The 21,076-nt window shown below is 45.6% G+C and overlaps 2 protein-coding genes across 3 annotated transcripts in view; one reads left to right on the forward strand and one right to left on the reverse strand.

Annotated features, from left to right (window-relative positions):
* Nucleotides 1-942: 942 nt before the first annotated feature.
* On the reverse strand, nucleotides 943-6,852 carry SDF2 (stromal cell derived factor 2). Of its 2 annotated transcripts, none has more exons than XM_023503655.2 (3): nucleotides 6,538-6,852; nucleotides 3,558-3,754; nucleotides 943-1,622 (listed from the first exon to the last, which is right to left on the reverse strand). In XM_023503655.2, exons 1-3 carry the CDS (start codon nucleotides 6,767-6,769, stop codon nucleotides 1,335-1,337), a joined length of 717 nt encoding a protein of 238 aa, XP_023359423.1. In that variant the 5' UTR covers nucleotides 6,770-6,852; the 3' UTR covers nucleotides 943-1,334. The 2 variants fall into 2 exon arrangements, with proteins under 2 accessions (XP_023359423.1, XP_003770075.1); XM_003770027.4 differs by having other exon boundaries at nucleotides 944-1,622; nucleotides 6,595-6,852.
* A 229-nt stretch (nucleotides 6,853-7,081) lies between these two features.
* The window catches only part of SUPT6H (SPT6 homolog, histone chaperone and transcription elongation factor), a 30,154-nt gene continuing 16,159 nt past the window's right edge, over nucleotides 7,082-21,076 (forward strand). Inside the window, exons 1-13 of the mRNA XM_031967689.1 lie at nucleotides 7,082-7,202; nucleotides 15,969-16,111; nucleotides 16,707-16,865; nucleotides 16,960-17,033; nucleotides 17,444-17,636; nucleotides 18,140-18,224; nucleotides 18,686-18,959; nucleotides 19,304-19,405; nucleotides 19,796-19,912; nucleotides 20,194-20,283; nucleotides 20,423-20,565; nucleotides 20,685-20,836; nucleotides 20,960-21,055. Coding sequence (XP_031823549.1) covers nucleotides 16,003-16,111; nucleotides 16,707-16,865; nucleotides 16,960-17,033; nucleotides 17,444-17,636; nucleotides 18,140-18,224; nucleotides 18,686-18,959; nucleotides 19,304-19,405; nucleotides 19,796-19,912; nucleotides 20,194-20,283; nucleotides 20,423-20,565; nucleotides 20,685-20,836; nucleotides 20,960-21,055 — 1,594 coding nt within the window. The 5' untranslated portion in view covers nucleotides 7,082-7,202; nucleotides 15,969-16,002. The remainder of the gene's footprint in view (nucleotides 7,203-15,968; nucleotides 16,112-16,706; nucleotides 16,866-16,959; nucleotides 17,034-17,443; nucleotides 17,637-18,139; nucleotides 18,225-18,685; nucleotides 18,960-19,303; nucleotides 19,406-19,795; nucleotides 19,913-20,193; nucleotides 20,284-20,422; nucleotides 20,566-20,684; nucleotides 20,837-20,959; nucleotides 21,056-21,076) is intronic.

A 21,076-nucleotide genomic window follows, 5' to 3' on the forward strand; every position in this document is an offset into this window, starting at 1 on the left:
GTTTGTCCAGAAAGTAGAGAGATGGATGCCCTTGGAGTCAATGGTGTCTCCTGGATTCATCTCCTCATCAACAATCATGGGCCCAGGATGGAGCAGTTCACTGATGGTTAATGACTAACCAACTGTTAATACTGGGGAGAATTGGGATTTTTTTCCTTTCTTCATTTGGAGATTAGATCAAAGCTTAATTTTCTAAAGGGCAGGGCTTGATGATGAAATCTTGGCATTACCTTACCCAACTAGAGAACAATGAATTTAAGATGAACTCTGGCTGTGTTCTATTCAGGCTTGGGTGGGGATAGGTCCTTTGTCTAGATTCCCAGAATCTGAGAGTGATCAAAATCAAGTCCCCCAGCTTCTAGTTATAAAGAATCCACCTATCTATAATATTCATTCTCATTTTTAATGGTTGGAGTTGATATCCTCTGAAGAACAGGAGTTCCTCAAAAGTGGCAATGTTGACTGGTTCCATGAAGTGTCTCTGGCATCCTAAAGCACAGCTGACCCCTTTTAATGATCCATAATGATTAATTACCCAGAAATGTCTCGAACTTTTTATGTCATAACATTAAAGCAAACCTATTAAAAGTTTTCATCTGTAAGGATTTATTCCTGTAGCTCAAAGCTGCTTCATCTGTGGGTCAACCCCATATAGAGTCATGTAATCGAGTGTGGGGGTTATGAAATTATGATGTATTTATCAGTGCTAGATCTATATACCTATTTTACATACCTATATACCTAGGTGTCATGTAAAAATTTCTCAGGTGAAAAGGGGTAACAAGTAGAAAAAGTTTAAAAAGCCCTGCTGTAGCCAAAGGGCATGAGATCTAAATTAAAGACCTTATAATGTCAACAGGCGAGAGTCCCTAGTAATTTCAAAAGTCTTATAACAGTAAGTAAACTTAGGAATGTGACTCTTAATTAAATGACCATTTAAAGACTGAGTATGGAATTCTTTTTATTACTCCTGAGAAAAAGCATGTATTGGAATCTGTACTCCATCTATTAACGGATTATTACGTCAAAGCACCCAAATGAGGGGCATTTCCTATTTCCAAGAGATGTTTATTATTTCTTCCACCTTTTCTTCCAAATGGATGAAAAGTTCAGTCCCACCTTTGGCAATAATTCCCACATTTAGGAAGTGAAGCCAAGTCCGAGATAGGGATAGATGCATGTTGGCAAGGAGGGAGCTGCTGCTCTTAAGAACTTTGGAAATTCCCCACGTTGGAGTCTCACCCCAGGGATGATGAGGTCGCTACTGTTCCAATGGGGAAAGCAGTGGGTCTAACAACACTGTGTGGTGAGCGGAGAGGAGAGCTGAAGGGCTTTCATAGCTCAGCATGATGGGCTTCAGTTCGAAGCAGCTCGCTGGGCTTCATAAAGATGCCTTCCATAGCTCTCCAATAGTTGTTCTGGTTCTGCTGGGTCATGCCATGTACTTCTTTTTGGCCACTGATGGGCCGGCCATACTGCTCTCCCGTAACAGACAGCAGCACGTCGGTGGAAGCATGTTTGAACCGAACCTCATCGTCCCTCACCCAGTGTGACCCGCTACACAAGACTGTCCAATCATCCAGATAGTCCCCTTCGCCCTCTTCCCCAAATGCACTCACTTCCTGGAAATGACAGAAAGTAGAAAAATTAGTGTGAGCCCCAGAACAGATCTGAGAAGTGGATAAGAGTGACAGGATGAAAGATGAAGGGATAAAAAAGAAAATAGGGAACTCTTCCACAGGAAGAACTTAAAAATTAGGGCTGAACAGGAGGAAACATCATAAAATGAATCCCTTTCCCTGCCTCCTCCCTCAGAAAATATCAAAAAATGACCTGTAGAGAAATATGAGTTAATACAAGTCAACATTTGCTTAGCACCTACTGTTTACAAGGAGAGGAAAATGAAAAAGCACCTCATCCTTACTCTTAAGAGTTTATAATTTACTTAGTAAAGAAAGCAAATTATAAAGAAATAGTTAAACAGCTATAAAACAATTTAGTGTGAGATTAAATATGAGAATGGAGAAATTCATGAAATAGGCCATTTCCAGTTTGTTATTGGGGAAGAAAGCAGCAGTGGAACAGGGGCTTGAAAAAAAAAGAATTTTAATACCTAGAAATGGTGAGGGAGGGTTTCATGCAGTAACATAAGACATATTAGACAGATACCAAAAAAAGACAGGATGGGGGAAGGAAACAATAAGAAGTACATTTGGTTAGAGCAAAGAATGGTTAAGAGTATACTGTGAATAAGGTCAGAATATTACCATCAAGCCAAATTTTGGTGCAAGAGTTTGTAAACAGTGGGGAGACAGTGAAGGTTTGAGGAAGTGAAACAATTAAGTTTGTGCATTAGGAAGATACTTAGGCAGTGTGTAAAGAATGGATAAGGAAATGGGAAAAACTGGTGGTAAAACTAGTTAGTAATGGTTTTCTAAGTGCCTACCACTTGTCAGGCAGGCACTGTGCGCACTGGAGATACAAAAAGAAGCAAGAGCGCCTCTGCCTCAAAAACTTAGAATCTAATAGGAGAGACAACAAGCAAAGGACTATGTATAAATAAGCTACTTATGAGATAAGTTAGAAATAATGAAAAGAGAAGGCTCCAAAATTAAAAGGTGGGTTTTTAGTAGGTTCTTAAAGCAGGGAAGCCAGGGGGAGATAAGGAGGGAGGGAGAACATTCCAGACACAGAGAAAATGCCTTAAGTCAAGACAGCATCTTATTGTTCTAGAACAGCTGAGAGGCCAGTGGTATTGGATGGAGCTGTTCACCTTAGGAAGTAAGGAGTAAAAAGACTCCAGAAAGGTTAGAGGAAGTTGGGTTAGGAAGGGCTTGAAACAAAGCATTTTGTATTTGATACTGGAAGCAATGGGAAGCTCTTGGAATGCATTGAGTAGTATTATTCAAGCTAATACAACAGTTATGGCAAGAAGTGACAAAAAGCCTGAACTTGCATAGTGGCAAGTAAAACTCAAATGATTTGTCTGGTAAACTGACAGACATCAACCCAACCAAATTAAGATTAATATCTTTGCTAACTCATCCCCCTGCTCTTTGGGACTCCATGTCTTTGACTGTCTTGTTATATTGTTATTTAATTCTTAAATTGTTTTTTAAATTGATTTTTCATCTCCCTTCCCTTACTGAGCCATTAGGAGTTCTTGCCCTTCTTTCCTTTCCTTTCCTTCTTCCTCTAGTGCTTGGAATTACTGAAAACAATTCTAGTATTCCCCAGAACTGATAAAGTTCTGAAGAATCCACATTCTCTAAAAGCTAAGTGTTAATTAACAAGACATCTTGTTTTTTTTAATTCATTAGATCAAGGAGAAACCTCCCAATCCTCTTCTACTTAAGATGACCTCTGGTTCTCATTCCACGAGTCCAACTCCTAAGGGAGCTAAACAAGTCTCCCTCTTGTCTAGAACAGGTTTTCTTTCACAGACAAATTTCTCCTAATGAGCAAAAAGGAGAGCAAATACCTCGTGATCCAACAGGTCTAACAACCCAGAAAACAGATAATTATACTGTGTGAAGCTCCTCCAGTCCCATGCTTACCTGGTTGCCAGAGAGGGGGGAAGAGAAGTGGTGACTATGAAGATTGCGCCCAGTATTGACATGAGTCAGCCTGATGGCCTGGCCACATCTCACTGGGGTTCCTCTCTCACACACTGTAGAGGTTTTGCCTCGGATCCGCCAGTAACTGTTGCTATCATCCACATCTGATATCCCTGTAACTGATTGCTGCCCACTGCCTGGGAAAGACAAAACAAAACAAAAAACAAAGCTGTTCTAGCTCATTCAACTAGTCCAGAGCTTCTTAAACCTTTTCCACTTTTGACTCTTCCACCCAAAGAATTTATATAGGTATACAAAAATGGTTTTCAAATTAAGCATTTATTGATAAATATTCCGTTATGTGACCCCACATGGGGTGGTAACACAGTTTAAGAAGTTTGGAACTATTCCAAAGGGATCAAACTCATTTTATTTTATAGACAAGGAAACTGAAGTCAGGAAATCCAACTAGCTTGTCTCCCAGGTTTTATGGATAGTAAGTATCTAAAGCCCAATTGGGAGACAGGAGTCTCCCACTCTAGAGCCTAATACTCGTTGCATAGTATCATGCTAATTTGATTAACAAGACCCCCCCACAAAAGGCCACATCCCAGCTAGCAACACAGTGTCCAGGTAAACCATGAGAGGTTCCCCAACAGAAGGCTTGGGTTGAATCTAAGTAGGTCTTAGTAGCAATGGGACTAGATAAATTCTCACCACTTGGAGGCAAGCAGGAAGAGGCATAGGTCTGGTCCTTAAGGGAGTCCTTTTGTTATCCTTAAATGGACCTTAGTTTCTTGTAAATTTCTAGCACTGTTAAAATTATGATCCCACAGTTACTGTATCCAATCAGAAAACCAAGTTATGATGTCAACCCTCCCCAGGTTATTTTTCTCCAATAAAAAAAACCTACTACAAGTACCCTACTTCTTCCCAACTCTTTTTAGCTTGCTTACTAAGTTTCACAAAGACCAACTTAATGGTGTCTTCCCCCTTACTAATGGGGGGAGAAAGGGGGGGAGGAGGAGGAGTTCTTCTAGGGAAATTAGCTTAAATCTTTCAATTTGTTATTCAATACAACTCCCTTTTGAAAATTAGCCCATTGACAGAACTTCAATGAAATTTGGAGGTCAAAACCTACAAATTCTTCTGAGACACCTCACAACCCAGGCCTGAAATCCCTATATATTTTGGGGTCTAACCTCTGCCCCCAACATCATCCAGGGACAGTTCTGGAATCCAAATGTAATTACTGGGGTATTGATGCTAACTGAGACTTATGTGCTGGGGATATATAGACAAAAATTAAACTAGTCCCTGCCTTTAAGGAGTTGTGGTGGAGAAATGTACAAAGATAAGTAAACACAATTATATATCTAGTTGTTGCGAAGGACACTAATAAGTGGAGGGATAGAGAAAACCTTTCTCTATCCATTTAAACAGGCCTTGGAAGCTGGGGGTTCCTAGGGGCAGAGACCAGGAAAAAAAGCCAGAAAGAAAGAGGAAGAGCTAGTTTCAAGGCTGGAAGTGGAATGTCATAGAGGAGGAACTGCAAGTAAGCTGGACTTGCTAAAAAGAGGGCAGGAGTGGGAGTCATCTGAACTCAATCTGGAAAGATAGGCTAGGGACAGATTGTTAATAAAGCAATTTACAATGTACTAAGCATTTACCGCATGCTAGGGACTCTGCTACATGCTGGGAATTCTTTTTGTTTGTCCTCCCTTCTCAAAAAGGACAAGGAGATGCCATGACATGCAAGTGGATTGGATCTGAGTGAGGGAGGACTGTGCAAAGGGCTCCTCTGGAGCCAGTGGGCAGATGAGAGATCAGGTGGATTGAAGATGGCCCTGTATGCAGTGGGAGACTTGGTTCTATTTAATCTAAGATCTTAGATGAGGCAACACCCAATCAGTGATTAAGGCTAGGTAAGAAAGAAATGGCCTCTTTTATCTAGTTTTTAAAAAATCAATTTGGGATAAGACCCTCAGGGTTTCTGGGTGAACCTGCAAGAATTATTGCTATTTATATTCACTCAGAAGCAATCAGAGCCAAAATAAAGATCAAAGGGGCTGGACTCCAGACTTTTAGTTGTCTGTGAATACAAAGAAAAACAGTGCTAAAACAAGGAATTTGTCATTTTCCCTAAAACAAAAATGAGAATCCCTGACATTTTTTGAGCTGGGAAATAGCATGGCCATACTAGTTCTTTAACGTTATTGTGATATGCTTAATTTATATCAAATTCCTTGGGTGAAAGGGGAGAAAACGGCAGGAAACCTCTCCATTAGGACCAGTTACGGCACATCCCCGGCACAAAAGGCGCCGCCGGTCTGGGAGGAGAAAATTGCCAGGGACAGAGTGCGGCAGAAGCAACACGCTTTGGCAGCTGGCTGGAGGGCCGGGAGAGCGGGTTGGGCTGGATGACGCGGAAGTCTTTTCCGGGTTTAAACCTACACTTAAGATCTCCAGGCTACAAGACTCCTAACAGAAAGCGGGAGATTTGGATTCGGGGGTGAGAGGAAGGGACAAGTTTGGTTTGGGGGAGATGGGGTCGCGAGTCCTTCACTTAGACTGCATGGGGGGGGCCGAATGGGCCTCCTACCCCTGACACATCGAACCACTCCCTCCCCTACAGGCCTGTACGCGGCCGGCCTCGGTTAGCGAAGTCCGTCCGGCTGTTCCTACAGGGTTGGCTCCGGGCCGTGGCCGGCCCCTCCCCAGGCCTCCGGGAGTTTCCCCACCCCCTCCCTTCTTTTCCTGTCCACTCCAGCTGGGTCAGAGTCCGAAAACTTTTCCGGCCCCGCTTTCCTGACCACACCCCCAAGCTCCGCCCCCTCAAGATTCCTCGAAGCTCAGGACTCCTCCCCCCCCACGTGTTTTTCCGGTCGTTGAAGGGTTCTAGGTCCCGCCTCCTACGGACTCCTCTTCTCAGACCTCGCCCAGGCACCGCCCCCGGGGTTCCCCCAATGCCAGGCCCCACCTCCGGGGAGGGATTTTTTCCTTCTTTCCTTTTCCAGGCCCCGCCCCATGGGCTCACCGGACCCGTAGTGTACGTCATGCGAATGCAGCCGGACGTTGTGGCGCGTGTTGAGGAGCTTCACTACAGAGCCGCAAGTGACGAGGGGCAGATCGGAAGCGCCGGCCAGGCCTAGCAACCCCGCAAACAACAGCAGCGACCCCACCGCGGCCCCGGCCCGGCCCCACTGCCCCATCGCCCCGACGGAAACACGGCTCCTCCCCGGAACCGGAAGCGGCGGGAGGAGCCAGGCACAGGCGGAAGAGGCGCCCCCAGGCCTCCTCTCTCTATGCTTCCTCCAGCTAGAGCGCCCGAAGGAAACGGCCAGACTCGCCAGCCTCCCGCTCCCGCCCCCACGCGGAGCCCGCCGGCGGTCGCCTTCCTGTCCTGGTCCTAGCTGCCCGTCGGCGGCTTCAGCCCCGGAGAACGCTCCGCCCTGCAGAGAGGCGAGGGACCGGGCCGCCTCCTCTCAGTGACAGCGCGCCGGAAGTGACCTCAGACGCCGTGGCGGCTGCGGGCGTCGGGGAGGGGGCACGTCGGTGTGTGGGGGGGCCCCCGGACTCGCTTTCGGTGGCGCTGCCAAGCGGTGACTCCATTTTCCTCGGAGGCTCGGCGCTGCGGAGGGCTCGGTAAGGCCGGCGCCGGGGCTCGGAGGCTGCTCGGGCGGCCCGGGGTGTTGTGGGGCAGGGCGGGGGGGGCCGGGGGGGGCGGGGGGGCGCGGGGCTCGGGCCGCGGCGTCCCCGGGCACACACGCCTCTCAGGCCCGCCACTTGTTGAATTCTTAGGGCTCCCCCTCCCCCAGAAGCTCGGGGAGGCGCCTCGGGGGCGGGGGCGGCGCCCGGGCCCGGTTCCCTTGCGGGGCTGGGCGTCCCGGCCGCTCCGCCGTGGATGTGGCCGCCGCCTCCGAGCCTTCCTGCGCGGCGTCAGCCGGGCCCGCGGCCGCAGCCCCCCGCTCCGACTCTGCTCGGGACGCGTCTCAAGTTACTCCTAGCGCCGGGCTGGGGGTTCCGCGGGGGGGGGGGTGCTTTAAATGGCCGGGCAGGCTGGGCTCCTCCTCTCGGCCCCTACACCCCAGCACGCCGCCTCCTGCGTGGGCCCGGCATCCTTTAAGCGCCTGCTGTGTGGCAGCATGAGGCTACCCGAAAAGGCCCCGGACCCCCAGACACTTAGTCCCTGCCCTCCAGAAGCGGCCAGACCAGCCCGGGCGACTGCGGGCCAGAAACGGCGTACGGAGGAGCTGCTGGCCGGTGACCGGTCGTTCTGCACTTATTAAGCGCTTACTGAGTACTCGACAGCGGGCCGAGGGGTGGGAATACAAAGAAAAGCAGAAAAGCTGTGCTGTGGAGCATCGTGTGTAAATAATAAGGCTGTTCAAGGTGCCACAGATGGACAGAAGTGATGTGACATTGGAAGGTTCCAGCCGCTGGGGGGAGGGGGACCCACCTGTGATCCAGTCGGGCCCCCGGGGAGAGGGAAAAGTCCTGCTTCGGACCTACCAGGAGGGGGGAACAGCTGGAGGAAGGGGCTGGCCAGGCAGCGGGGAGCCAGGGGGGCGAGCTTGAAGTAATAGGATATTCTGTCTTGGTGTTGGAGCTCCCTGACTAGGGCAGGGCTGGGTTTTACTCTCTGTGATGTAGAAAGGAGTTTGAAGGAGGAGAGACCTCTTAGAGGGTTGTCCATTAATGCAGAAAAGTGTCCTGGAAAGAAAGGGACGAATTGGGGGGGGAGGGTAAATGTTCTAAAAGTAGAAAGGTGAAAGTTCACAAGGGGGTATATATTTGGGGTGAATGAGAGAAGGGCTGGGAGGGTGTTGGTAGCTTCAACTGTAATAGCGAAATTTAGATGGGGGAAATAGAATGGATTGTGTTTGGCTTTATTATGTTATCTATGGCACAGCCTAAGTATCCAAGAACCAGTTGATGATGGATGATTAGTTTAGCAGAGAAATTAGATTTAAATCATGGCAGCTAATGAAATCACCAAGTGAGATAAATAGATGGAGCAAAGAAGGGAACCCAGGACAGACTGTTATGGGACATTCACAACTATTTGGCATCCAGCGAAGGAGATGAGAAGCAGTTATTGGATAGAAAACCAAGACAGAGCTGAGTCACAAAAAGCTTTAGAGAAAAGATCAATCGTGTCAAATGCTGCTTAGAAGTTAAGAAGGATCAGGATTAAGAAGGAAAACATGCCCTTGGAGTGGGCATTTAAAGACTCACTGGCCTTGTGGTAATATCTTACCATGTCTGAAATCCTTGGGGGAAAGGGGGAGTTGATTCTTGAGTTTGGGAGGTCTGCGCTGCATTGGGCTATGTAAGACTACATTTGGCTTTGATATCCTGAGCCCCTTGGATCAAGGAACCACTGGGTTGCCTAAAGAAGAGTGATCTCTCCCAAAGGAACAGATTCAAAATCCCATGGTTATCAGTGGGATCATGTCCTAAGTGGCTAATGCACTTGTAGCTTGGACAAGCTGGGGAGAAAGAGAAAGAAAGAAGTGAGAAGATCTGCCAAGGTTCTATAGTGTCTCCAGATAATAAGTAATAAAAGATTAAACCTATATCCTCTTAATTGTTATCCATTTCTCTTTCCATTATGTACCATCCCTGCCCTTCCTACTTCTCCTTTACTCTGTTGCCCCAGACATCCTGATGCACCACCTTGGGAGTTTGCCATTATTTCTGTGGGAGATAGGAGCTGTAGAGGTACTAAAAGCCCTAGAGAAAGGTAGAAAGAATATACAGCTTAACTGATTCTTGTGGGAAAACATCGTTCCCATACTTCTCTGAAACAGTTATTAGATTATTCATAAATCCTCATCTTAGTTCTCTGGCTATCTTGATTCTAGATGGAAAACATGTTTTACTCTAGTGGAAATAATTAATGACCCTTGGTTTAAGTAGTCTGAATGCAAAGAGTTTGCGTACCTCTAATTAGAGGGATTCCTATTGGAAAAAGAACTTGTCCCAATTTTCAGTCAGTTTGTCTTAAATTCTTGACCCTGGCAGGACCAGCCAGTTTCTAAACTTGAAAGAAAGGACCTGAGTGTTTCTGAATCTATATGCCATATTAAATGATGAAGAGATTCCAATCTTCAGTACTTAAATTGGTTGCATCTTGGAAAGGAAATGACCACTTAACTTGTTGCTGATAATAGCCATCAGATTTTTATGCTAAGAACTTGATCTAAACTTAAATAACACATTTATTAAAGTCATACTTTATGCTAGGCACTGGTCTAAATTGGTCATTTTTCAGCTCCTCATCAATTGATATTGTTGATATTGTTTGGATAAATCTAGGGATACATCAGCTAGAAAGTACCCCCTTTTGGAGGGTTGGTACCTTGGTCTTGGAGATTGAGAAGTGGTCCTAGCTCTGTGATCTCATTTTCATTTCCTTTTCTGTAAAATGGAGAATACAAATCCCTGCACTACCTTACTTAAAAGGTGCCTCGAATTGTACATAAGAAATCCTTGCTGATTGATATACATCCCAAATGGATGGGAGGTATGGAAATGAATAAAGAAGCCACACCACCTATGTACCATGGGGGACCGAAGAATTTTCACTTCCTGTGAAAATCAGGTCTTATGGATGGAGTTGGCATTTGAGCTGTTCCTTAAAAGACTGGGTAGAATTTTTAAAAGCTGAAATAGAGGTGTGGTATTCTAAATGTAGGGAATAAAATTGTAAAGATTCACTTATATGCAGAATTACATGGAAAGTTCTTCTAGGGAACTTAGCCTAAATCTTTCAATTTTGTTCATCAATACAACTCCCTCTTGGAAATTAGCCCTTTGACAGAACCTTAATGAAATTTGGAGGTCAATACCTACAAATTCTTCTGAGATACCTCACAACCCTGGCCTGAAATTCCTATGTTTTGGGGTCCAACCTCTGCCCCCAATATTTGGTGGATCATTCGGGGAGAGTTCTGGAACCCAAATGTAATTATTGAATGCTAACTCCAGTGGAAGGTGCTCACATCTTTTCAGAAGGAGGCTGGCGGCATTGGGATGGAGGTGAAGACTTTTTGGAAGCCTAGTGTCCTGCCTGATGGTTGTGAGGACTTATTGAAAGAGACATGGATGAAGTTTTTAGACATTTCAGATTTAAAAATGACAGAATTTGGTCACTGATTGAATGTAGGGTGTGTGAGGGGAGGAGTTAGGAAGAAGGCAGAAAACCAAATAACACTAAAGTTGATGAATTTAGAAGGAAAGAAAGATGTTAGGTAATCCCACTGGCAGAAATAGGGAGGGAGTTTTGGATAAAAAGGAATGATGCAATTTGATTAGATAATAATAGGAACCTGAAGAGAGCCTTGCCCTCAAGGAACTTACATTCTACTAGAAGAATACAACATGCATACAGAAGTAAATGTAGTTTACTTGTGATTTGTGGAGACTTTCTTCTACCACTGGGAAAATCAAGAAAAGCTTCCCATGGAAACGGCACCTTAGGTGAACCTTAAAAGAGGCTGAGGAGTTTTTTTGGCAGAGGCAGAAATGAGAGAATGGCAAACACAGGGCAATCGGGAAAGGGTATGGAGGCAGGAAATGGGATTCAGAGGAATAACTCGTGTGCCAGTGTGGCCCGGAGAGGATGTAAAATAAGACTGGAAAGATTGGCTAAAACCAGATAACAAACTTTGATTTGGAGGGGTTTAATTTGGTTTGTTAGTACAAAACACAGTGTTAGATGCTGGGGATATAAATAGAAAAGTAGATTGTCCTTAAGGAGCCTGTATTTCACAGGATAATAGAGATTTATTACAGCTAGCTTTAGAACGGGGGAAACTTGAATTTTTCCAAAGTTGAATGTAAATAGAAAGGAAGAAGCAAGAAAAGATGGAAGAGACTTGAGAAAAGAGGGAAAGGGATTTCAAACCTAATCCTGAAGAGAGGAATGGGAAGAGAGCAAGAAGGAGTATTCATGGGGGTAGGGGAAGGAGAGGAGGATTTAAGCATCCATTCATCCAAGTTTAGAGTTGTGAAGGCGCAGGTAAAGGGGCATAGTTTGAGGTCATCTGTTGTAAGGGTCATGGAACAAGGGTAGTGCCTTGAGAGAGTAATGGGAAAGCCAAGCTGTGAGGGTGACATAGTAATTAAAGTCATGATATATAGTAACCAAAGTCACAATATATAGTAACTAAAGTCAACACCCTCCTGTAATGAGATGGTGTCTGCCCGGGATTGAGCATCAGCCTATCAGAGGGCTGGAGGAGCAGCTGGCCAGTCAGTGGCACGGTCAGGATTGAATTTGGAGGGGGATAGGAAGAGATGTGCAGGGAGAAGTAAAAGGGATAGACCGTTGCCTGGTATACTTGTTTGAATGGGATGGAGAGAACCCTTACTACTCAGACTTTAGTTTTGCATGTCCCTTGTATATATATTTGTTTTAGGAACATCTAATTTAATTTCTGCATCCTTTATCTCTTTCTCCTACTTAGTAACATATCCCCGTTTAGAAATAGTGTGCCTCAGCCATGATGTTATTCATATAACTACTTACCAGGGGAATATGTAGCTGGGCAACAAGATTAAAGCTGATTTTGAAAAATAAGTTCTGGGGTCTGGGGTTTTCCCCTCCCCCAGCCAATTAGTTTGAATTGTTGTTATTACCCAGCCCTTAAAATGAACTCTCCTCCAGCCCCCAGCAGGTGTGCCGTGATACAAAGCTCTGGGAAGTTCTGTTTTCCTACAGGACTTTGACCTATTCTAGCAGATCCTTGTTTGTGAGCAAGAGAACATGGAGCTCCTGTGTCAGTTTAGATGGAGGGTTTAGCATGGTGCAATATGGAGACAGTGGAAAGCACACAAGATAGTCAAACTTGACCTCTTCCACCTGTTTCACTTCAGATTCTTCCTACCTGCTTGTCTTTAATTGCCTCCTCAGCTTCTCAGGTTGGGGGGAAGGCTCCCCTGAGGCACCCTGATCTGAGCTCCCTTCCCCTTTCTGCCTTCCCAGGGATGCTATGGTAACCGCCATCAGGGCCTTGTCAGCAGCAGCCTCTGGTTCAGCTGCTGCCTTCCACACCCTGTTGCCTGCTTCTGTTGCACATTCCATTCATATACCCTGTTGGGGAGGAAGATTCTACCACCACAGGGACTCTGTGTAAAGCTTCTTCATTCCCTGGCTACTTTTGAGTAGGAATGGGGTGTGAACAAGAGCCCCCTCCCCTCCTGCCCAACAGCCTTCTACCAGTCTCTCCTGTGTGTCTGTGGCCACAGGTGTTGTTCCTAGTAAACTGGAGAGGGGTGTCCTTGGCCAGGGCAGAGCTGGGAGACTCCTCCCTCCTTCCCCTTGGCGTAGCAGCCCGGGGGGAGGGACTTAATTGCTCACCTGGAGAAGAACTAGGGCTAATAGCCCTTTACACATTAACATATGGTCTCATTTGAAGGAAGTGTTAGTGGAGGTTTTTCTGCTTATTTTACAGAAGAGAAACTTTTTAAGTTAAAGGACTTAGTGCTATATCCAGGATAAAGTGGCTAGTAAGTGTTGAAAGTTGAATTTGAACCCGAGCTTTCCTGCCTCCAATCCATTATTCTCTGCTTTGCCATGCCATCTCTGGGGAGAGCATATAATGGTTTGTTCTGTACCTCCAGACAACAACCACTATATAGTCAGAGGGAGGCTATTACCGTCTTCCTGTGTCCAGATCTGATCTGCCAGTAACTGAGACCCGTGAAATATTGAGTGTTCAGTTAGGCTGTGTGGGATGGATGGGCCTGGGAGTAGCAGGCAGTGTGTGGGGGGCTGTCATACCCCAAACTATTTTTAATGGTACGATTCTATGCTGAGGGGGATTAGGGAGGAAGTTATAATTAGAAACCCCAAATGTGGTTGGAAGGAGGTGCCCCAGCACCCAATGCTGGTCACCACAACCAGGTGACCTGGACTTTAGGAATGGTTAAAAACAGGTACTCCAATTGGACAGAAAGGAATGACGTGTGGGAGGCCTCAGAGCAAAATCCAAGCCAGGAGGAAAAAACAACCAACCAATCAACCAGCCTTTTGCTGGGAGCCTTGGAGCTCTTACTCAAAGAGTCACTGGCGATCAGGCCGAGTCTTCACCTCTTTTCTCCGGCCCACCAACCACTTTCTTCCTGTAGATTTTCCTAACAGCTCTTCTGGACTTAGTTGGGTGCTGTGCCAATCAGAACTTCCTCCCAGGCTCTCTGAAGCTTCCATATTTTGGTAGATCCATGATCTGATCAGTATACCCACTCCCCCCAACAGGGCCAGGTGCAAAGCATCCTGTGATCTCTATCTTTGAGCCGCCACCGAAGAGCTACTAAGTATGCTGGAGTTGTGACTGTTCAAGTGTTAGAAGGAAACTGAAGCAAACCAAAGGTTGTCACTTGTCACTAGCTACTAAGTATCTGAGGCCACATTTGACCTCAGAAAGAAGTCTCCAAGCCTAGTGTTAATTCCACTACCTAGTACAATGCTGGTGGCCACTGTCAAAATCTTTCCATTGTCCTTGGGTAACAGTGTAGTACTTGATCTGCCCATCTGTTAACCTTTGCTCTTTCATGGGACTAGGCTATTTCCTTTTCTAGTCACATTAGTGACAATGACTTGTCACTAGCTACTAAGTATCTGAGGCCAGATTTGAACTCAGAGAAGAGTCTCTAAGCCCAGTGTTACATCCACTACCCAATAGTGTGCTGGAGGCCACTGTTAAAATTTGAGTTTGAGGGCCATCTTCACAAGTCACTAAGGTCCATAGGGTCAAACTTTAGTTTTTAATTTTCCTGTTATGCTACCAGGAAGCATGATATGCATACACCTAGACGTGTGTGTGTGTGTGTGTACATACACACCTACTTTGACAACCTGTAAATTTTTACTTTGCTTTGACCAGAGATTGGTATAGGTACAGATCAGTTATCTAGTTGGTTAACTAGTGGATATTGCTTTGGTGCCCCCAGGTTTTCTTGATGATGATAAAATAAAGAAAATAAAGCTGGATTTGTTTATTTATAATGCAAGAATTGTTGAGCACTTATCATGTAAATAGCATTGTGCTAGTGATGAGGGATATGAAGAATTATTAGAAACTGTCCCCGCTGTACTTAATATAATTGAGATAAGACACCCACATGTCGGACAGTGATACAAGAGATGAATTTGCTTCTACCTCAAGGTCTCCCTCTGCAACCCTTCCCCCTTATCCCTCCAACAACTGCCTGAATTAATTGTTTTTCTGTATAGTTTGTCTGTGGTTTGAATGCTCCAGGATTTTCCACAGCTCTCCATTCTCTGCCAAATAAAGCCCAGACTCTGAAGATTTCAGAAATCTTCCTTTAACTGCAAACAAGCATTGACTTCCTGTTTGTCCCTGGCAATAACTATACTGAACACTTCCTGTCCTTTCCTATCTCTCACCCTGCACATATTCCCCTGTGCTTAGAATGGCCTCCCATCCTTGCCTATTAGAATTCTATTGGTTAAAAAAAAAAATTTGCCCTTTTTCTGAGAACCTTGCCCCAACACCCCCCCCCCCATAGTTTCTAGCCTCTCAGATTTATAGTAATCTTTCTTGAATATGAACTCTCAATACTTTATACCTGTTTTATGCACTTAACCATATTTTAAATTTTATTGTTTATATGTGTTCTGGTCTTATTTCCTTTATAAAATGTAAGTTTTTTTAGGAGCAAGGCCTATGTGATATTTCCTGTTCCTCCTCTAGTGGCCTAGTGTAGTAACTACACTGTGGATAGGAGGCTTTGGATCAGTGTTTCTGAAGAAGTGGAAGAGTCAGCAAGTATTTGAGGGATTCAGAAGAGAGAACTCATTATGTTGTATGGTGATGAGGGGAGACATCAGTGCAAGGTAGGCATTGGATAGGTCAATAGGGATTTAGGGACCCCACACATGAAATGCTCAGGAGACATTAAGGAGACTCATCTTGCTGGAGCAGAAAGTTCCTGTGGGGAGGAGGAAGAGCTAAGATTGCAACAGACAGGTTGATCCTGGAGGAAACCTTCGAGAGATTTAATTGAACCCTATCATTTTACAGAGAAAGGAGCTGAGGTCCATCTGTAAGATGGGAATCCCTACATTATAGCCCAACTATCTAAGCCATGTTCTTAAAGATATTAGAGTCAGGTGGCATGATAGCAATGAAAATATCTGGGCAAGAAAGGGGATATATATCCAAAGTAGAGAATAAAAGAAAGGAGGAATGGAAGCCAGGCCATCTAAGTGAGCTCCTAGCAACCAGTCTACCCCCAGGGAAGAGTTTATCTTGGTGGAGACAAGGGCTGCAAATAGCTTCCAAGACTGAGAGTCTTGGTTCTGCTTTCACCCTCCTAGTAGGTTTAAAAACCTCTAGGGAAGGCAAAATTCCTGGTTCTCAGCCTGTATCTCTTCATCAGATCTCCTTGAAGCATTGTGTGAGCAGCTGTAGCCATGTCTGATTTTGTGGAGAGTGAAGCAGAGGAATCCGAGGAAGAGTACAATGATGAGGGAGAGGTGGTACCTCGGGTCACCAAGAAATTCGTTGAAGAAGAAGAAGATGGTAAGTGTGTCTCCATATTGGGCACCCTGCAGACAAGAGGCTGCTTTCTTTTTTGTGAAAGGCCTTGTACTCATTCCTGTGTGTATCATTTGGCTTTTTGTGGAGCCTGGCAGTATCTAATCCAGTAAACCTGAGTGGGCTTGTAGAGAAAATAGAGCTCTTAGGAGGGCTTTGGGGGAAAGCAGGTTTTATCATAGCAAGGGAAAAATTGTGGGAGGTATGTTTGGGGTTAAAAAAAATCTGTCTGATGTAGTAAGAATGAGAAAACAAGTTTTTGAAGAAGATTATTGCCCAAAGAAATCAGTTCCTTCTCTTCCCTTGGAATTGTAAAGAGCTGGACTGATTTGGAGCCATAGGCAGTGCTACTCTCACTTATGACAAAAAGAGTAGACTTAACAATGAGAAGATCCTCTCTAAATCCTGATCATTAGGGAACAAGGATGTCCTGTCCCATTTCTGCAATGAAACAAAAAGAGCAGCATTGTTTCACTGGGCTTATTTTCTTGCTCTAAAATCCCCAGTCTTGCAGGCAAGCCTTACATAAGGTAACAGACACATTTATTTCAATTGTGATTAACAAATACATCTCTCGTAGATGAAGAAGAGGAAGAGGAGAACCTGGATGACCAGGATGAACAAGGGAACTTGAAAGGTTTCATCAATGATGATGACGATGAAGAGGAAGAAGAGGAAGATGAGGCCAGTGATTCTGGAGACTCTGAGGATGATGTGGGACACAAAAAGCGGAAGCGCAGTAAGTAGAGAGATTGAGAGAGAGGCTGGTGGGGAGGGGTCACATGTTTAAAGGGAGGGCCCATACTGAGGGGAACACTGCCCTTCTCTTTCAGCAGCTTTTGATGACCGCTTGGAAGATGATGACTTTGACCTCATTGAAGAGAACTTGGGTGTCAAAGTCAAACGGGTAAGTAGGACACCATGCATTTTCCTAGAATTGGGAGAGGAAAAGTAGGTTCTCTGTCTCCTCCAATCCCTGCAAGTTTGTTCATTGTTCTTTTAGAGGGGAAGGAAAGTGCACTTAGCACACTGAATGCAAGGGTTGGGCTCAGGGACAGAGTTAAGCTGTGAAAAGAGTCATGTAGGTCGGGAAGATGTGGCCTCAGTTTCCCAGCACAGGGTCCCTAGTTAGGAAAAAGGTCTCAGAAACTCAGGGTGAGGACTCTGCTGAGACTTTGTACCATGAATTATGACTCAAGGGCCGGAAGGGCAAAAGAGATGCCACGATGTTCCTTCCTAACATTTTGTATATGAAAGAGAGGGAAGAATCTTCATGTCATACCAACACCCTAACAATGGAGGCCCTTTCACCCTCAGCAAAAGTTCAGGCGTGTCCGAAAGATGTCCGATGATGAAGATGATGAAGAGGAAGAATATGGGAAGGAGGAACATGAGAAAGAGGCCATTGCTGAGGAAATCTTTCAAGATGGTGAAGGAGAAGAAGGACAGGAAGCTGTGGAGGCCCCCATGGCTGCACCAGAGGAGGAGGAGGAAGAAGATGAAGAATCAGGTAGGTGGCATGAGTCAAGGAAACTGGCAGATGATTTCAGGTGAATAGTTTTTTCTGGTCAGCAATAATAAAGTGAATGACAGCTGCTGTTAAGGTTCTGGCTCGATATTATTCACAATGAGGCCATTCAGCACAGTACTTGTCACAAAACTCCCTGTTTCCGAAGTTCCCCAAAAAGAATCTTCTAAAAAGGAAAATCCGTAGTGTCAGTGAGACAAGCATCTTTCCACTGGAACCATGTCAAAAATTGGTGGCAGGAGATAGGAAGGAGATTGCAAGATTTCTTAGGATATCATCAAATCCTATCTTCCCCTGAAATGTATAGGAATTTGCTCCATTTTGCATTTGATCTTAAAACCTTCATTATGGGACAGATAGCTTTTGTGTATAAAGTGGTTTTGTTAGGATGTTGAGATTCTTCAACTCAAGAGGGACTTGAGTCACTGACCTCTAAACAGTGTCAACATTTAAACATGCTGCTTATACTTCTCTTCCATGCTTAGATATTGATGACTTCATAGTAGATGATGATGGACAGCCTCTTAAGAAACCCAAATGGAGGAAAAAACTTCCAGGCTATACAGATGCGTAAGTGATGTCATTTCATTTGGATAAGATGGTGATAAAGTGATCAGTCATTGAACAGGACCAGCTGGGCTATATTCTGGCAAGGTGGGATTGTTGGCCACACCAGAGGCTAGAATGGCTGCCATTACTTTGGCTGCCTCCTTGGCTTAAGTGGTCTTCCTCTAATGCAAGCAGGAATCTGAGGACATTGGCAAAGACTGACCACTGAGCAGGCTGTGAACCTTTCCCTATGTTCATATAAAGAAAGCCTGGGCCTAAATAGGTGACTGGACTATTTCCCATTCTTTTATAGACAGATTTTTGTCTCTAGCTGTACCTCACCTGAGCCCTTCTCCCCCACGGACATAGAACTTTTGTACCTCCTTCCCCTCCTAGGCTTCCTAGTGTCCTTTTACCATAATAAGGGAACATGAGGGAGTGGCTTCTTCCCTTTCACCAGTGCTTTCTTACCTTCTTCACAGGGCCCTGCAAGAAGCCCAGGAAATCTTTGGGGTAGACTTTGACTATGATGAGTTTGAGAAGTACAATGAGTATGATGAGGAGCTAGAAGAGGAATACGAATATGAAGACGATGAGGCAGAAGGTGAAATCCGGGTGCGACCCAAAAAGACCACCAAAAAGCGAGTTAGTCGGCGAAGCATTTTTGAGATGTATGAACCCAGTGAGCTGGAGAGCAGCCACCTGACAGACCAGGATAATGAGATCCGAGCTACAGATCTGCCTGAGAGGTTCCAGGTGAGCACTGCTTAGCCTTTGAAATCCTATAAGGGGGAAATCTGTCTTCTACCTTAGCCTGGCTTGGGTGGAATTGGGAATGTTTGTTGAAGGGAGAAAGATTAAATGAGAGAACCTGATCCAGAATGGTATGGGTGACCCTATCTCCCAAGGGGTACAGGCAGGGCAGGGAATAGAGAAATAATTCAATTCTTAGCAATGGGTAGCCCCACATAGTTCTGTATCCTTTCCCAAAGGTAGCACTATATTTTGGAGGATGTGAAGTACAGTCATTGTCACTAGTTTTTAAGTGCCTGCTCTGTTCTATAAGCACAGCTACTACCTTACTAATCTCCTCTTTCCAGTTGCGGTCTATCCCTGTCAAGGCAGCTGAAGATGATGAGCTGGAAGAAGAAGCCGATTGGATCTATCGAAATGCCTTTGCAACACCAACCATTTCACTCCAGGTACTAGCATTACCATCCCTGCCGGAATACTGACTGTTTGGTAGCTCTTCCCCTGTGGGCTTTGGCATAAATTGGCTACTTCAGAGTCAGATAACTCTGTGTATGTCTATGTGTGGTAATGTGTCTGTGATAAGAGGGACCGAGAAGAATTATGGGGGAGAGGGTAATCTAGAGATTGGGAGAGGGACTTTGTTGAAATATTTGGATGAAAAGAATGGGACAAGTGTGTATCATCATCTGGAAGCCTCCACTAAGCACCTGATATGTATGGTACTTTCTTGAACATAAGGTGAAGTAAATTCAGTGGGCTGGCCCCTCCCTCCGGAAAGTGATTGTCTTCATTTATTGTCTTGTCTTCATTTATTGGTTTTACTTTTTTCCCCCTGCCAGGAAAGCTCCGATTACCTGGACCGTGGGCAGCCGGTCAGCAGTTTCAATCGAAAAGGCCCCAGCACTATCCAGAAGATCAAAGAGGCCCTGGGCTTCATTCGCAATCAGCATTTTGAGGTATTGTCATGAGTCCTAGTAGCCTGTGGCCTACTGACCAGCAGTTCTGTTAGAAGGATGTGGAAGGGCCTAGTTTCCCATGTCTTAGAGGCAGGTAGAAAGAGCAATCTGATGTTAAGAGTCGAGAGAGAAGTAGCAAAACCACCGCCGCCGTGTCTAATCCTTTAGCCAGGGAAAAGAATATTTGAAGGTAGCATTGGTAACAGACCCAAACCCACTCAGACCTCCTCCCAAAAACTGCCCCGCCAGGTGACAGCTGTGGTGTCTTTTTGCTCCCACAGGTACCTTTCATTGCCTTCTACAGAAAGGAATATGTAGAACCTGAGCTGCACATCAATGACCTGTGGAGGGTGTGGCAGTGGGATGAAAAGGTACGTGTCTGCATCTCCCCCAGGAACAGGGAGAGACACTGTGGCCTGGTATCCGAACAGTGAGGATGTGGAGCCTAGGGCTGGCTCCATCCAACCCCACAGAAGTTAGGGTGCTGACCCTTGTCCTCTTCTCATTCAGTGGACACAGTTAAAGATACGAAAAGAGAATCTGACGCGGCTTTTTGAGAAGATGCAAGCCTATCAGTACGAGCAGATATCTGCCGACCCAGACAAGCCCCTGGCTGACGGCATCAGGGCATTGGACACCACAGATATGGAGAGGTGAGGTCTGCAGCTCCCATCCTCAAGTTTGCCCAGGCACAGTGCTCCCCAGCCACAATCTCTGCCACCCTTCTCCCAGTGTGGCCCCTGGGGGTGACTCTGGCTCTTGTGTCTTCCAGATTGAAAGATGTGCAGTCTATGGATGAGCTGAAGGACGTCTACAACCACTTCTTACTGTACTATGGGCGTGACATCCCAAAGATGCAGAATGCTGCCAAGGCCAGCCGGAAGAAGTTAAAGCGCACCAGGGAGGATGGAGATGAAGAGGAAGGTGAGACCCCCCTCTGGGGAGGGCCCTCCACGAGAGCGGTGTTCCTCCTCATCACCGGCACAAAAGCAGTAAATTGGGCTTGGGGGCAGAGTGCTAACATCCCAAATGTCTGCTCTTACACAGGTGAAGGGGAAGAAGTGGAGGATGAGCAGAAGGGCCCAGAGCTGAAGCAGGCTTCCCGCCGAGACATGTACACCATTTGCCAAAGCGCCGGCCTAGGTTAGAACCACGTCCTCCTCC

The sequence above is a fragment of the Sarcophilus harrisii genome, chromosome 4 (genome assembly GCF_902635505.1).
Source record: "Sarcophilus harrisii chromosome 4, mSarHar1.11, whole genome shotgun sequence".
In the NCBI taxonomy this organism is placed as follows: Eukaryota; Metazoa; Chordata; class Mammalia; order Dasyuromorphia; family Dasyuridae; genus Sarcophilus; species Sarcophilus harrisii.